Below are 16,983 nucleotides of genomic sequence, written 5' to 3'. Positions count from 1 at the left end.
GGCCAGTGGCTCCAGAGAAGTGCTCAGAACCACCACGTTCTGCCACCTGTCGTGGTCCCGGAGGTAGAAGAGGGTCAGAGCCTGTATCTACGACACCACGTGTGGCTAGTGTGATCCGTTCTGTGGCTCCAGAACCTGGAGAGTATGGCTTGTAAAGTGTAGAGCTGAGCTGCCAAGTCATCAGGTCGCCTGCATCTTCCTCCCGGTTCCAGACTGAGCCAGTGAGCCAGGAGCGAAAACTGACCCCCCCCCCCCGCCCCATTTTATTGTGCAGTGAGGTCCAGATCACTGCGGGCCCATAGGTGGTGAAAAAAAGTGGCTTTAGTCGCGTATTTGAGTACTGAGATTGTGATGTGGCTCAGGCTGGGTACTCCCGAGCCTTGAGCAAATGAGTGCAGTAAAGTGTTAAAGGGGAGAGAGACAGAAGCCTTCTGTTTTTCCAGGGCTAAAGGTAAGACGGTTGCGGAGGGCTTTAAATAAGGGGCTACTTGAGGTGATGACAAATGTAAGAGCAAAGACCCGTGTGCAATTCCAGAAAAGCAAAGGAACCAAGAGAAGGGAAGAGACCCATAACTCACAGCCCCTGGGTGTCTAGAGGCACAGTGTATGCGTTTATACGTGGCCAAACCTCAAAAAAGACTTTTTCTTTTTACAGCTGGGAGCCTGGGAGTGACGTTTTCATACACAAGAGCAAGACGCTGTGAAAGCGTCTTCAGTAAGAGGCTGAGGTAACCCGGTTCAGCTGACCAGGCAGTCGCCCTGTCAGCTCCGTGAGCACCAGCACGTCTCTATCAGTAGGACCCGGCTTTGGGAATGTTGCTGGGTGAGCATGATTACTAGGTCTCAGTAAGAAAGCAGGCTGAGGGTTCTAGAAAAATACAGAATTTTAATTTTTATATATATGACACAGGCATGTCAAAGCCCCTAACTTTTCTTTTAGATTTACAAGAGAATTAGTCATAAACTATGCTGACATGATTTATATATACATATATATATATATATATATATCTATATATATGTATATAATTCTTCTGTGTACTTTTTCCTTTAGCCTGAGGCTTTTTGCTCATCTGCTCACAGAAGCTACCCAGCTTCCCTTGGGGAACAACTTGAAAACTAAGCCACCCGTCCCATAAACCTGAGCAGCTCCATTGTTCCATTCCCTGTCACCAAGGGTCCCACAGTCACAGGCGTCTGCAAGCAAGAGCTGAGATGTATCTTCCATGTGGCTTTCTCCGACCACCTGGCCCACGTTTCAGAATGTGGCTTTTTAAGGCACCAAGTGACTGAAAGAACTGGCTCCGCTTCTGATTTGAGGCCCGCCTTCTTCCCACACCTTGTGTGGGTGAGTGACCGCGGGAGGCCAGCCTGCCCCGATGGGCCCTGTTAGAGGAGGGCAGGCGGCTTCAGGAAGTCTTCCTCTTGCAGTCAAGGCAGGAAATAGTTAATTCTCTGGGAAATAGATTTGCAGCCCTGAGAAGAGAAGAGTTGCTCCTCCTTGGGGACGTACACCATCATCTTGGCAATTTGGTCCAGTGTCTCTTCTGTGTACGGGAGCTCCTGGCTCAGGAAGGCGTCGCGTGCACACAGCCTCACGTGGCGATACTCCAGCGGCAGGAAGGGGACGAAGAAGTCAATCAGGTTTTCTTTGACAAGACGGCTCTGGCCAAAGCCACTGTCTGAAATCAAGACCAGAGTTACATGGTGTCTACCTGGGGGTGACCCCAACTGGAGTTTTAAGGTGTCCCCAACCCTAAAGCCTGTGTCCAGATCTACACAGCTGCGTCTTCTTTTAGGGAAAGTGTGTCCCAGGTGAAGGGGGCCCTGGGGCTAGGACTGCAGGTTTATAGTTTCATCTGACAGCAGAAAGCAGAAGGTGGCTGGAAGCATGAACCACTGAGCTCACAGACTCTTGCTCAGGGTCCACAGGCTTCTACCACCGCCTGGATTCCCAGGGCTGGGGGGCAATTACTCTCCCTCACGGCATTTTCAGAAAAGGAGCTGGGCTTTCTTAGGCCCTCTCGTGCCTACTTGGAGTTGACAATGAGATGATTACAGTGTGTCCTCTGTGCCTTGTCAACCTCAGAAGCCCACATTCCCACACATACAGCTTGTGTGAGGCTGGGGGCCCGTTACCTGTGGACTTGGCAATCTCGGCCTCGAGCTGGGGCACCAAGTGGTCCAGCTTAATGTCTTCCCGGGACCACCCGGCCATAAGCAGATTCAGGACAGCCTCATTAATGACACTGCCTCCAAGGTTACTGGAAGAAACAAGGACTTGTTAACAAATACTAATATTTTTATATTTATCTTCCAAATGGAGAACTTGATCACTGAAACCTACGGGACTGGTGACTGGAGGTCAAGGAGTGTCTCCCCCTCCAAGGGATCTTGTCACAACCCCAAGTCTAAACAGAGGACCTTGTCCTGCTTTGCCAACCACCCTCCCTGTCTTGCTCCCTTTGACACACGCTCCCTGAGGCTGTGCTAGGCGCAGGGAGCAAAGCGATTGTGTGATGTGGTCCTTCCCTTGACCTCTGTGAGGCAGGAGAGGCGTGTATGATGCCGGGACTGCGGCGCAAGTGCTGAGGGAGGTGCACCTAACACTTAAGAGGGAGCATGAGGCTTCTGAGCCCAAGCAGACCAGACGGGAAGGTGTGTGTCCAGGTGTGGACCAGACGGCTTGCGGGCTTCAGGTTCCAGAGGAGCAGAGGCATGAGGGTAGGTGGAGGCTCGCGTGAGGAGGCGTCTGCCACACACACGGAACCGCGCTCATCGGCGGAGGAGAACCACTAAGGGGTTTGCGCTTGGGAGTGTAGGGTGGTGCGGTGACCTGATTTGCTTTCCTTCCTAATAAGATCATTCTAGGGCCACGGAGGTCAGATTGAAGACACACGGGATGGTCGCAGAAAGGTCAGGGAGCAGTTTGCGGTAGAAGGGTTTAAGAATTAGTTTAGGAGACCCAGCTGTCAAGACCCTGTGACTGACGGATGTGAGGGAAAGGAGGCCATCGAAGAACACGAGCATTTGCCAAGAGCTGCTTCCTATCTGCAACCCCCCCAGCTGCTGACAAGTGGAGTGAACGTGGGAGAAGGGTGGCGACAAAAGCCTGGTTCTACACCCACGAGTGTTTTATATTCACCCTTGATCTCTCCAGGGGTTGGGATATCACCAGGCAACTGAATTATGGGTCTGAAGCAGACTGGGTTAGAGAGATGAGGAAGAGGAGAGGATATGAGCACCACTGCCAGGGGAGCTGGGAGCACTTTCTCCGATCCCCCCAGCCCCGTGCCTACTTCCCTCCCCACACACTCTCCCTTTGCTAGGCCGCAGCTTCCCAGGCCTTCCAACAGCTCCTTAACCCAAGCTCTGCCCCTGCTTATTGCTCAGGCCCAGCAGAGGGAGGGAGTGGCTCTGCCCCTCTCGCTCGCAGCCATATTAACCCCTTTGTTTTGCATTTGAGTGTGGCTCCTGTGCCAGGCTCCATGTGAGGCTCTGCGACAGAGGAGGAGCTGCGTGCTTCTCTCCCTGCCTGCCTCCACCCATGGGTAGGCCAGGACAGCCCAGTGACCCAGTGCCTCCTTCCTCAGAGGGCTCAGCGTGCCCCCACAGCCAGCTTTTCCCAGCAGTGGAGGGTCCGGCAGGGACAAGGGTGGTCCCCACCCCTTGCTCAAGGTCAGACACAGCCAGACTTCCCCTGACCCCTTCATGTAGGGAAGCTGCCGCCCCACACCCTCCAGCTGGAGGAAGGCCTGCCAGGCAGGTCGTCTACACAGGCAAGTGATCACGACTGCATCAGCCAAGGCAAGTTCCCTGCCAAGGGATTGCCCCATCCTGCACTCCCCATGTGAGGCGAAGGCAGGTTTACACGTGCACAGGCTGGAGGGCAGGTACTGGGGACAGGAGTGGGATTTACTCATGGAGCCCCTGGAGCATGGAAATACCAGGTGCTCAATAAAGGTGTATTAAATACATGGACGTCTGTGCACATCTGTCTACACTGTTCCCATCTACCTTCTGAATTTCTCTTGTTTTGTCCCATAGCCAGTGTTGTCTTCCTCTGTGTAACAGGCTTTTCTGTCACCCACCAAGATGTGACATGGGCCCCTTCCCTATGCACCATGTTCTCCTCTGGGCTTCAGCTCCTCAGGCCCCACTCTGGCACCAGGATTGCACCATTAGAGAGATGCTGCCTTCCTGGCTCGCTCCAGGTCTCTTCCACCTCCTCCCAGGCCACCAGTGGGCCAGTCCTCTCAGCTGGCTCAGGGGCAGGACAACAGGCCCTCGTACCAGCTCTCAGCTCTAAGGCCCCTCCAGACCATTCCACCAAACCTAATTGCTAATAGGTCTTTCTTAAAGACGAGAGATAGGGGCACCTGGGTGGCTTAGTCAGTTGAGCGGCCGACTTCAGCTCAGGTCATGATCCTGTGGTTCATGGGTTCAAGCCCTGCGTCGGGTTCTGTGCGGACACCTCGAAGCCTGGACCCTGCTTCAGATTTTGTGTCTCCTTCTCTCTCTCTGCCCTTCCCCTACTTGCACTCTCTCTCAAAAATAAACATTAAAGAAAAATTTTTATACTAAAAAAATAGATATAAACAATTATTAATCTCTCAGAGCCTTAGTTTCCACACTTGTGAAATAAGAGAATTGGACCAATTTAAGATTGCCTCCTTAGGTCACCCTAGATTCAACAGTCAACAAATACACATTTCTACAAGCATCTTTGCACTGGGGTACAAGGCCCTTGATTCCGTGAAAAATTCACATTCTTTTAATTCTTCAAAAAGCCCTTTCTGTTCTTTCCCTGACAACGGCCCAAAGAGAACAGAACAGACGTTCACTCCCCTTTCACCTCACAGCATCACCGAGAAGAGGCCAAGAGCTCCCATTAGAGCGCCATGACCCCACTCGAGGCGCGAGCTCCACTTGGTAGAAGCGAGGGAGAATCATCAGCCCGACTCCAGCCTACCACCCAGGACACCCCGCCACCGCTCCCGCCGCCTCCCTGCTGCCGTCCGATGCCACCATAGGGCAGCCTGCAAAGCCACTGGCGCCTTGCTTCAAACAGCAGGCTGAGGAGTTTTTTCAGGATTCAGCTGCTGGCCTCAAACAGTGTAACTAGTCCCCACCAGCAGTTTGAATCAGCTGTGCCTTTCTGCCAAACCCAAGAGCCCTCAGCACACCGGTGAGGCCACTATAGAAGGCAACTCCAGAGACTCCCATGCTGTCCCGACCCATCCCTGGAACACAGAGGGTCCCTGACTTCCAACTTTTCGACTTTACAATGGTGCAGATGCAGTAAGCATTCAGAAATCTTACTTTGAGTTTTGCTCTTTCCCTGGGCTAGCGACACACGGTACGATCCTTAGCTGGGATGCTGGGCAGCAGCCACAGCTCCCAGCCAGCCACGTGATCACGAGGGCCAACGACCGATACCCTCACTGCCATTCTGCACCCACACAACCACGCTGTTTCTGTCAGTACAGTATTCATCAAAGACACGAGCTGGTCAACGATTCATTGCCACATGGGCTTCACCTTCGACGGTTTTCCCCACTGTAGGCTAATGCGCGTGTTGCGAGCACAATTGGTGTAGGCTGGGCTAAGCCACCGTGTCCGGCGGGTCAGGTGTGTCAAACGTGTTTTCAATTTACCACGAGCTTATTGGGACATAGTCCCATCGCAGGCTGAGGAAGATCTGTGCCCGAAAGCCTTCAGGGTGTAGAAGGGCTGCTTTCTGGACCCCCAGGGGCAGGAGTGGGGACGGCACTGAGCTGCGCTGCCAGCCTGGCTGACCTGAGGGCTCCGGGTGGTGAACGCCCAGGCCTGTCAAGGACCAATGACTCTCCCAGGCGGGACACAGGCCGGCACCAGAACCGCTAGAGCTGGAGACCCTTGTCCCAGGTGTGCGCCCTCCTCCCCAGAGGGTTCCTTGATGGCCGGCATGGCCTCTCCGTCCCCCAGCAAGTGGGGGCCCACATGGGGCTTTTCCCCCGGTGGCTCTCTCCCCAGGCCCCGCTGCCACCCCAGCATTACATCCATTGACTGGTGACCGCATGGCCTCAGATGGTGCGTAAAGGCCAGGTCACTAGGGAAAGGGCAGGGCTAGAGGGGACTGGGGCACCGCTGGTAGGTCAATGACCAAAATACTATGAAGACAAATGTTTGCCTAGAGACTGCAAGGTCACTTGGGTCGTATGAGGAAATCCTAGCACTGGGGAGGGTTGTCCAGGCAGAGAACTGAGTGGGAAAGTCAATGCCCTGGCACTGCGGCTCAGGTCAGAAAAACGTCCGCTTTTCTCTCTGCTTTTCTTTTAAAATCACCTTGGGAGCACCCACCCCCGGCTGCGTTTCTTCCCAGGGCACTGCAGTGTCCCATAAGCCTGAATTATAGACCAGGAAGGAAGGACTTGCCATCAACCACCGAAATCCCAACCTGGCGGCAGTTGCAACTGGTTCCATCTTGCCTTGCGGGTCCACAATGAAACAAGAGCTGCCTTCCACGCCTTGCTCCCTGACATGCTCCAAGCAGGATGAAAAATCAGACTCCCTATTTCTCCACCTTCACAGGGTGCACCCAAAACTGAAGAAAATCCCCTAGCAAGCATGTACTGGCCTGCTGAGGGTGAGAAGTACCTTGTGCCTTGTATTGGCTGCTTGTGAAGCATTTCGGGTTGGGCCAGCAGGGACCCAAACCTGACTTCTAACAGACCTTGGGTAGGACTTTCCCAGCTGGAGCCACCATAAAAAGATAGGATTGAACAAGCTGATTTCTCAATTTTTCTTACAAAGCCATTTCCAGAGCATACGGGCAAACCAAACAGGAAGTGCAGTATAATGGTCAAGAGTCCTGCATGGCCTCGCTGCAAATCTCAACCAGGTGTGAAAGCGTGAGCTTTTCATTCAACACATCATACCCTGAATTTCAAGCCAGCGACTTCCCCTCGTGATCACAGAAGAACCAGAGCTTCCAAGGCTGGAGAAAGAGCTAGCCATATTGGACTTAGTGGGAAACCACCGTCCACCTGGGTCTACCTTGGGAATTTTCAAAGGTAGTTTGTACCTAATTTTCAACAAATGTGCTGATTTGAAAACATAATGCTCTTTTAAGAAGGGACTCGCAGTGTGTGAATTATATTCCAAGCTATATTACAAGGCCATAATCAAAACAGCATGGTATTGGCATAAAAACAGACACATAAATCAGTGGAACAAAAGAGCCCAGAAATAAGCCCATACATATATGGTTAATTAATTTATGACAAAGGAGGCAAGAATATACAACGGGGAAAGAACAGTCTCTTCAATAAATGGTATTGGGAAAACTGAACATCACATACAAAAGAATGAAGAATGGATAACTGTCTTGCACCATACCCAAAAATTAACTCAGAATGGATTAGATGCAGCGTGAGACCTGAAACCATCAAACTCTTAGAAAAGCTCTCGAACGTCAGTCTTGGCAATGATTTTTTTGGATAGGACACCAAAAGCAAAAATAAGTGGGACTACATCAAACTAAAAAATTCTGCACAGCAAAGGAAACCAACAAAATGAAGCAGCAACCTACTGAATGGGATAAAGCATTGTAAAGTTATATATCTGATAAGGGTTAATATCCAAAAAATACAAAAAGCTCATACAGGAGTACCTGGATGGCTCAGTCGATTAAGTGTCCAACTCTTGATTTTGGCTCAGGTTATGGTTCTTAAGATCTCATGGTTCTTAAGATCAAGCCCCATATCAGGCTCTACACTATCATCACAGAGCCTTGTTGGGATTCTCTCTCTCTTCCTCTCTCTCAAAAAGTAAACATTAAAGGGGCGCCTGGGTGGCTCAGTCGGTTAAATGTCTGACCTCGGCTCAGGTCATGATCTCGTGGTTTGTGAGTTCAAGCCCCGTGTTGGGCTCTGTGCTGACAGCTCAGAGCATGAAGCCTGCTTCAGATTCTGTGTCTCTCCATCTCTTGGCCCCTCCCCTGCTCATGCTTTCTGTCTCAAAAACAAAAACATTAAAAAAATTTTAAAAAAAAAGCTCATACAACAGCAAAAATAATCTGATTAAAAATGGGCAAAAGATCTGAAAAGACATCTTTCAAAAGAAGATATACAGACAGCCAACAGGTACATGAAAAGGTGAATGATCACTCATCATCATGAGAATGCAAATCAAAACCACAATGAGATGTCACTTCACATCTGTTAGAATGGCTATAACCAAAAAGACAGGCAATAACAAGTGTTACTGAGGATGTGGAGAAAAGGGAAGCCTTGTGCACTGTTGGTGGGAATGTAAATTGATGCAGACGCTACCAGTAAACACGAGACTCTTCAAAAAGCTAAAGGTAGAATTACCATATGATCCAGCAATTACACTTCTGAGTATTTATCCAAAGATAATTAAAATATTCAAAAAGATATACATGCCCCCACGTTCACTGCAGCATTATTTACAACAGCCAAAATATGGAAACAACTTAAGTGTCCATCAATGGATGGATGACAAAAATGTGCTCCGCCCCACACACAATGGAGTATTATTCATAAAACTCCATAAATTTCCTAATGAAATCTTGCCGTTTGCAACAACATGGATGGACCTTGAGGGCATCATGCTAAATGAAATAAGTCACAGAAAGACAAATACCGTATGATCCCACTCACGTGTGGAATCTTAAAACAACAAGAACAACAAACCAAGCTCACAAATACCAAGAACAGATGGGTGGTTGCCAGAGGTCAGGGGCAATTAGTTAACAATGCTGCACTGCATATCTGATAGGTGTTGACGTTAGATCTTGAAAGTTCTCATCAGGAAAAAGTGTAATTGCGCATGGTGACGGGTGTTAACTAATTGCAACCATTTTGCAATACGGATATATACAAATAGCGAATCCCACTGAGCACCTGAAACTAATGCTCTGTGTCAATTATACGTCAAGAAAAACAAATCCCCAAAATGCCCTTCTAAGAGGGGATCCCCTGTGAGTGGTCCCTCCCTGAGGAGGCCATGTACTAACCGGGGGGTCGGAGGGGAGCCTCCCCACCCTAACACGGCCATGGGAGAGGACAGATGAGCGAAGGGTGGCCGGCGCCGGCGGTGGGGGTCAGGGTGGGAGGCAGAATCCCTCCTCAGCGGTAGGATCAGGGCAGGACCCGGGAGATGGAGGGCTCCCCACCCCTGCCCCCACCCAAGAGGCTGGGCTTCTGTTTTCTCCACTGGGGTGTGTGGTTTCCCTTTGCGGGAAAAGGGTCTGCAGCCTCGGAGAGCGTGGAAGCCGCTCCCGCCAGCCACTCGAGGAGCCTGGCAGGCGCGGCCCGGGGCCGAGCGCTCTCCCTGCCCTTACCCAGCCCTCCTGCCCTTGTTGCTCACACCTCACCTGAGAAAGAGAAAGACGGTTCTCGGGGACTCGACCCTGTGGTTCTCGGGGGCCTGGGCTTCCAGGTGTGACCGGAGGGCCTCCAGCAGTCCTGGATGCAGCTTCTCGGCCTCGTCGAAAATGAACAGGGTCTGGGGGCAGCGCTCCTGTGTCTTCCTGATCTGACTTGTTAGCTGCTCCTGCACGGAATACGGGGAGCTGCTGGGAGCTGGGGAGCCGGGAAAGCACATCCCCACCCTGCAGCCACCAGGGCCCCAGGGCCCCAGGGAGCCCATCTGCAACGCATCACCATCACCGGCTTCCATCCCAGGCCTACCAATCCAAACCTCCGGGGGCGGGGCGAGGGCCTACACCTCTAAGGAGCTTCCCAGGTGATTCTCATGCACCCACGGTTTGTGAAGAGGAACCAGGCCCCAGCCCTAGTCCTGCTCCCTGTGCTCCAGGACGAGGTCCCGTCCCAGCACGTCCAGGCACCCTCCCTAGGGGTGGGAGGCAGGCTCTACCATAGGAGAGATGGGCAGAGCAGGCTCAAGTGCCCAGTGTTGGCCACAGCCGCCGGTCTTGAACTCCCAGGAGCAAGTGCTCACTGGTCCTCAGGCGAGGCTGACCTCTCAGAGGAGCCGCCCTGCAGGGCTCACCAGGAGAGCAGGGCCGGCTCCTGCCCGGGGTGAGTGTCAGCAGAGCCCACACTCAGTGTCCACCTGTAACATCCCTGGATTCTGCCTTCGGGCCCCTGTCACTGTGTGTGTGTGTGTGTGTGTGTGTGTGTGGTGTGCATGGTGTGAGAGCGAGCGTGCACATGTCAGTTTTCACAGCGGAAAACAGATCCACAGCAGTTCTGCTCTTTCTGGGAAGACCTGGCCGCCAGTCGCCAGCCCTTGGGACACGTCACGCCACCTCTGCCCTCCAGGACTGAGCTGAAGCTGCCAGGTGACTCAGGCAATTTCTGTCTGCAGAGGCTTACATCATCTTCCCAGGTTAACACACTGCAAATATAGCAACTAAAAGCCGAAAGAGATGTAGTAATTAGTAATCTCTGTCGTGCTGCAATGCGGTTTGGGTCATCGTCTGGCTTATCTGAAATCCTACGTGTCTGAATGAAGAAACCCAAATCAGCAGAACGGCACGGACAATTTTTGTCCATCTGCTTATTGGTGTGTGATGAGCGACTTGAAGAAGATGTGGAAAATCTTATGTGATGTGCCTCTTTAAAAAAAAAACAAACAGTATCTGCAACTTCCTTTCCAATATTAATCACAATGACATAAAACAGTACAGAGGAAAGGCTACAAGAAAGTACACCAAAATGCCATGGTTGCGTCCGGGTGTGGAGATTATGATAAAGCTTTTGCTTTTTCTCTGCTGCACGTTTCCTACATTGCCACTATTTCTAGAACAATTAACACATGGGTTCTCTGTTCAAGCTTAGCGTCTGGCTGATGAGACAGCTCGAGACAGGTGGTGTTTGGGACAAAAGCCTTCCTTCCACGTGTCCAGGACTTCACCTGTGTGTGGGGGGATGTCTGTGTGGCTTACAGCTTCTGTCACGGTGGCCACCTGCTCCCACACCTGGGCTTCTCCGAGGCCCACTTCCCGGCAGGGGATGGCTGGCTTCAGGGCCTCCCTCCCCCCACGGAGGCCGGCCACTCGGGCTGTCTGAGCCTCTTTCCGGCCTCTGCCCGGCTGGCGAAGCTAGCCCTAGCACTGCCCAGCCTCACCTGGTACAGGTCCATGTACTTCGGGTGAGGAAAGTGGAAGGTGGCGATGAACACCTTGACACAGTCGCTCCTCAGCCCATCCCGGTAGAGGTTCTCCGCCAGCAGCCGCGCCACGAAGTTCTTGCCTGTGCCAGACCAGCCGTGGAACGACAGAGCCAGGGCCTTGTGTGGCTGCGGCGGCTCTAAGTAGCCCCTCACGGCTGTCAGGACCAGCTCCCGGGCCAGATGCTGGCCGTGCAGTCGTACACTCAGGTCCGATGCCAGGCCTGGGGGCAGGACAGAGGGAGTCATGGTCAGGTGCACGTGGGCACAGTCCCTGGGAGGCTGAGCCTCTGAACATCTCTAAGCGGGGATCACCTATCCAGACTTCTTGGCCTCAAAATAAGAAACCACCGTGAAGATCTTGCACCCGAAGGGATTCAAGGGCTATTTTCTGTTACAAACACTTTACTAGCATGATATTTTATGGATGTGTATCTTGGATCCCTTTTTTTGTTTGTTTAATGTTCAGAGAGGTAGGGAGAGAGCATGCGCACGCCAGCAGAGGAGGGGCAGAGACAGAGGGGGGCAGTGGATCCAAGAGAACTCTGCACTGACAAAGGCAAGCCCGAATCGGGGCTCGAACTCACGGTCAGATCATGACCTGAGCCAAAGTCAGACACTCAACGTACTTCGGGTGAGGAAAGTGGAAGGTGAGCCACCCAGGCGTCCCTGTAATTTTAGTTTGATTTATAGACTGTTAGTTGAATTGCATTTAACGTTTGTGAGCAGCTGAAATTAACTAAATTTATAAATCCCCCCCCTGCTTCCCCCCACTTGTGCTGAACTCTGGCCAAGAGCACCAATATTAACTGCTGATTTTCTGCAGGAGGTGGGAGAATGAGCTCAAGGGCTATTTTCTGAAGAGCTGGAGAAATCAAGGTTGAATTTAGGGAGAGAAGGAATCACCCTTTCTGAAGGCACCCCAGAATGGTTGGCAGAGTCCTGTCCGGAGGAGGGAACCCAGCCCCTAGGCCCATGAGGCTGCTTCCGCCCAGAAATTTCAGGACCTCCCCTCCCGAATACTTTATGGAGACACCCTCAAATGAATAAATTCAATTCAGCAAACACCTGTTGAGGGCAGGGAGTATGTTCAAAGTCCTCTGCTAGGCCTTAGTTCCTTCCAGCCATGAGGTTACAGGGTTTGGGGACAGGGGCTCCCGGGAGTCAGGGTGGAGACAGGGAGGGTGTGCTGTCCGCCACAGGCAGGATGACGAAAGGTACCCTGTGCCCTAGCCACTCCCCCCTCAATCGCCTCTCCTCCCCACAGATCCGAGCCCCTTCGGCCCCCGCGAGGTCCGACCTGTGAGGTTGTTGGAGATCCTGCAGTCACCGCTGCGGCAGCAGTCCTGGAAGCTGCAGTACCAGGAGGTCAGGATGTCCAGGTACTGCCGGCCCAGCAGGGGAAGGCTCCAGCCTGGAAAGGGGGGCCTGTGAGACGGGCACGGGGCCTACGGCTTGGGGAAGGCGGACACTGCCTCCCTGCAACCAAGCAGAGCAGTCCTTCCGGTCCTCTGTCCCCGCTCCGGAGCTACCCCTCACTCCTCCCTGGGCCTTCCTTGCCCCTTTTCAGGGCATGGGCCGGAGGGGGCACCCCATCCACCCAATTACCACCCAGCGGGGATACCGCTCCAGCAAAGGCTCAGTTCACTCAACAGATATGCCTTAAGCACTGGGTGCCAGACCTGCCCACAAGGAGCTGGCAGTCTCGGAAGGAGTCAAGCAGTAGCTGCTGATCATCATTCCTCCTGTTTGCTTCAAGATCTGAAATCATGTGAACCCCAAGGGCCTCTCAATCCCTTTGCCAAATGTCAACTTGAATACACCCAGCACGAGCAAAAACAAACTGAAAGCCACTCACTGGGATTTAGAAATCTTTTGATTTAAATGAAAGCTGTTTAGGGCTACACTGCAGGATTGCCATTACAATCGTATTACAGGACCCAGAAGGATCTACATAGACTGCAAGGGGCCTCAGAAGCCATCTCGTCCAGGGCAGTGAAGTGACAGCCCTGCCCCACGACTTGTCAGGGCCGGAGCCGGACAGAGAACACAGGTCCAGGACTCCAGGCCCAGCTCCGCCCCCGTCGGCAGCCGAGGAGAGAAGGTGCTGGGGTTGTGGCCGACCGGGGGCTTTCCGTAAAGCCAAGACGGAGGTGGGAAAGAGCAGCTCCCGGGATGAGCCAGGGCGGGCTGGCAGACTCCAGGAAGTGTGAGCCGTCTGGAGGGGTCAGGGACGGGAGGCGTGGGCAGGGCAGCCAGGCCCTCCCGGGGGCATCAGGGGGCCGCGCCGGGGACAGGGGGACGGGCCGCTCGGTCCCCGGCGGCGCCCAGCTTCCCAGGCCGGCGCTCGTCCGACCCCGCGGAGCCCCGGCGGCCCCTCTTACCCAGGGGCCCCGCGCGAGCCTCCTCGTCGCCATCGCAGTCCTCGGGCCACACGCGGCAGCGCAGGAGCGCCCAGTAGCGCCGGGACAGGGCGGCGGCCTCCCTCAGCCGCTCCCGCAGGCCCGGGAGGGGCTCCTGCGCCCCGTCCGGCGGGCCCGCGTGGCTCGCGCCCGGACGCGGCGGCAGCAGCAGCAGCAGCGGCAGCAGCGGCAGCAGCAGGCGGAGGCGAGGCATGGCCCTCCCGCCGCCGGCCTCGCCCGGCTCTCGTCGTTCCGGGGCACTGGCGCCGGCGCGGGAACCGAGGCCCAGGCCGGGCGCCCGCAGGCCACCCCGAGGCCGCCTGCAGGCGCCGCCCACCGCGGGGCTCGCTTCCGGCCGCGCGCTGTTCCGGGGAGCCCGCGGTCTCAGAGCGCCGCTGGTACCGGCGGCAGCTCTGGGGCTCCTCCGAGGCCTGGCAAGGAAGGGCGCCCGCGTGTGCGCTGCCCCCGGCTGCACGGAGGCCCCGGCAGTCTTCTCATCGGGAGCTGGAGGCGGCCGGGTCCGCTGAGCGGGGACAGGCCCCGGGACGCCGGGGAAGTGAAACGGCGCGAGGAACGGCGGATTTCCACAGCTGGGAGCACACCCACAACAAGAGGAAGCCGGAGGGCTGCAGTCTGGAGATGCTTGGCTTTTGGAAACTCCCGGTCGGGGGAAGAGCAAGTCTCATTACAAGGAAGTTAGGCTGAGGACTGTGGGCTCTCTCTTGGCTACGTTTGCAACTTTCAAGTGCTTGTGGCACCGAGCGGCTTCTCGGACACCACTGGCAAGACTTGAGGGCCCCTTTCCTTTGGGACCCCTTTTCCACGACGTGAGAATGCAACAAGCTTGTTAGATTTCGGAAGAGCTTGATGCGTTTTCCAAAATCACTGGAGTGACTGAAGCCACTGGCCTAATGGGAGACATCTTGTCCTTGGAAGACAGTGCGGTCTAGAGATCCGGGGACTTGGCTAATGGCCCAGGCTCACTGGCTTTGAGGGTGGGCTCTGCAGACAGTAAGGGGAGTCCTAGCACCGGGTCTCACAATGCGGCAGTCTCTTAGATCACACTCAGTGCCACTTCTCCTTCCTCGACAGCTGGCCAAATGTGCCCTTTCGAACAGCTGCAGAAACCTGGGAAGCACCTTTGTTAGGACACCACCATGGTTAAGCTGGAAAGTGGTTATGCGTATGCATATTGTATGTCTTAGCCTCATGAGGTCAACACTGAACCCAAACCTCCAGACAGAGCGGGGCCAGGACACCGGCACTGCCCCTCGTGCAGTCAAGCTCAGCCAACCTTTGGTGGAAGGAACACACCTTTACTATTTGGAAATTGAAAACGTGAACTCGTTCAGTAAATGGGCATGAATGGCAACCCAGTATACGGATTAACTGAATGGCCCCTCCCATTTTCTATGTATGAGCTTGGGTATTAGCTGCCCTGTGCCTCAGTTTCCCCACCTACAGAATGGCATAATAGAAGTCGCTTGACAGGGAAGCTGTGAGCATTCGTGAGCTCATTCAGCTACATGTTAACTGTTACTACATATGCCCCAGCCTGGATGAAGCTGTGGATGGTTTATAGGGGAGGCTTGAATGATTTTATTTATACTAGTGATGTTTGTAAGTGGATTTATGGTGACAAAATTACTAATATTAACACTGGTTTCTTTTAAAAAACCCAGGTTTTAAAACAAAATAACTGTCTCTGCTTGTAACTTTCATGTAGGACTAACTGCTAATTTCTGCAGTGTTTTGATTTAAGTTTAGCATTTAGTGGTAAATAAAGCAGGTAGCTGGAAAGTTCCTGGACAAAGATCTTAATTTCAAGAAGACATTTTTTTCCTAAAAAGTAAACATTTTTCCCCTGCCTTTGTCAGTTCCACGTAGAAACAACGGATCCCAACACCAGTTTTTAGACAAGCTTCCAGTTTAAATAAATTGCTGACATTTTTCTCAGGGCTTGGAGGCGGTTTGGGGGCCAGCCTAGGAGCACGGGATCTCACAGTTGCCGGTGACATCTAGAGGCTGTTGTGAAAACTACAGGCAGCCACGACAAGTAGTAAGCAAACTCTTACTTGTGCAACTCAAGTGTGGTCCAGGGACCAGCAGCACTGGTGTCGTCCAGGAGCCTGTTAGAAACGCAGACTCAAACCTACTCAACCCAAATCTGCATTTCAACAAAGTCTAAGAGAAAATGGGCACTCAACACCTCTACTGAGGTCACTGAAATGGGACCAAGCTTTGCAATAGACATCTTCCCGACCCTGCTGGAGACAGAACACAATCTGTCCCGAGACAATCTTTGAGTAAAACTCAAGCCTTTATCTCCAATTAAACTTGCACGTAAAAAGCAAACACTGAAACCATAAAATCGCTTCAGAGCTCACCTGTGCACCGGTGGCTCCTCCGTTTAAGGGCTATACTGAAGAGCACGTGACAACACAGCAGACTCAGAGTGTCCTCTCCAGAGACGGAGTGCACCTGATGAAAACCACAGGAAACCCCGAAAGGGATAAAACAGTGCAGGCCCAGGAGGCTGTGCACTTCGGAAGTCGGGGTTGTACACACACGCCTAGCCTGGATCTGTCTCCGCTTCCGCAGTGTAGGTTCTGCCTACCTCTCACCCCCCGCCCCGCGCCCCCGACCCTCTGGGATTCGTTCCCGCTCCCGTTCCTCCTGTAATTCATTTCCAATCGTTCCCGACACGCTCGAGTGCTTCAGTTCTCTTCTGTTGGGACTGTGAGTTCTGAGGGGTCACCCACAGCCCAGATGTCTACCAGAGACCAAATAAACCCTCCCTACTCCCAGTCGTCTTTTTCAAGCTTTAATACCAGTCTTTCTGACACGCTTGAGAACGAAGCCTGAATCTCACCAGGAAGAAAATCACATGCGGGGGTGGTGTCAGTGACCGGGCCTCCCACTGCTATCCAAATGCACATGACAAAAACTGGCACAAAACTGTGGCAAAGCAAGCAAAAAATCCTTAAAGCGTCTCCTCAGCTAGTTGAGGTTTATGATGCTGGATTTCTATTTCCCAAGTTAAAAAGCTGGGTGTCCTAAGAATAATAATCAGGGGCCCTGGCTCTTCTCCGTGCCTCTATGGTACCATACTGACAAGTCTTCAGGGTTTGTGATTCTTTACTTCTAAAGAAGCTGCAAGAGTGGACTGAACTACTAAGTATACAAATAGCACCTACGAATTATCTAATGGGACCTTCTGGTAGAGTCACAACCTGCTATGGGCCTTTTGAAGACTGGTAAGGAAGTGCACAGGTCTCACTCGTCGGATGTCGTGCAACAGCCCCCGCGGAAGTTTACGTGGGTGTAGAAGATGTAATTTTTTTCTGTCCCCTAACAAAACAGGAAACTGGAACAGAAAAACACTGAAAGTATCCTGAAACAAGGGGAAAAAAGGAATCAGAGGAAAAGATGCTACATC

At 53.0% G+C, this 16,983-nt stretch overlaps 1 protein-coding gene across 1 annotated transcript; it reads right to left on the bottom strand.

Moving 5' to 3' along the window:
* Window positions 1–866: 866 nt before the first annotated feature.
* TOR3A (torsin family 3 member A) lies at window positions 867–14,370 on the bottom strand. The gene is made up of 6 exons (XM_047841335.1): window positions 13,527–14,370; window positions 12,443–12,556; window positions 11,101–11,366; window positions 9,383–9,561; window positions 2,140–2,264; window positions 867–1,682 (listed from the first exon to the last, which is right to left on the bottom strand). Exons 1-6 carry the CDS (start codon window positions 13,756–13,758, stop codon window positions 1,432–1,434), a joined length of 1,167 nt encoding a protein of 388 aa, XP_047697291.1. The 5' UTR covers window positions 13,759–14,370; the 3' UTR covers window positions 867–1,431.
* Between the last annotated feature and the right edge of the window lie 2,613 nt (window positions 14,371–16,983).

Source organism: Prionailurus viverrinus, chromosome F1 (genome assembly GCF_022837055.1).
Source record: "Prionailurus viverrinus isolate Anna chromosome F1, UM_Priviv_1.0, whole genome shotgun sequence".
Classification (NCBI taxonomy): domain Eukaryota; kingdom Metazoa; phylum Chordata; class Mammalia; order Carnivora; family Felidae; genus Prionailurus; species Prionailurus viverrinus.
This window is presented reverse-complemented; position numbering and strand designations above follow the sequence as displayed.

Coding starts and splice junctions, on each gene's coding strand:
- TOR3A (XM_047841335.1), bottom strand. CDS start 13,758: ATGCCTCGCCTCCGCCTGCTGCTGCCGCTGCTGCCGCTGCTGCTGCTG. Junction 9,562..11,100: donor AGTACATGGACCTGTACCAG/GTGAGGCTGGGC, acceptor TATTCCGTGCAG/GAGCAGCTAACAAGTCAGAT. Junction 2,265..9,382: donor ACCGTCTTTCTCTTTCTCAG/GTGAGGTGTGAG, acceptor TGTTTCTTCCAG/TAACCTTGGAGGCAGTGTCA.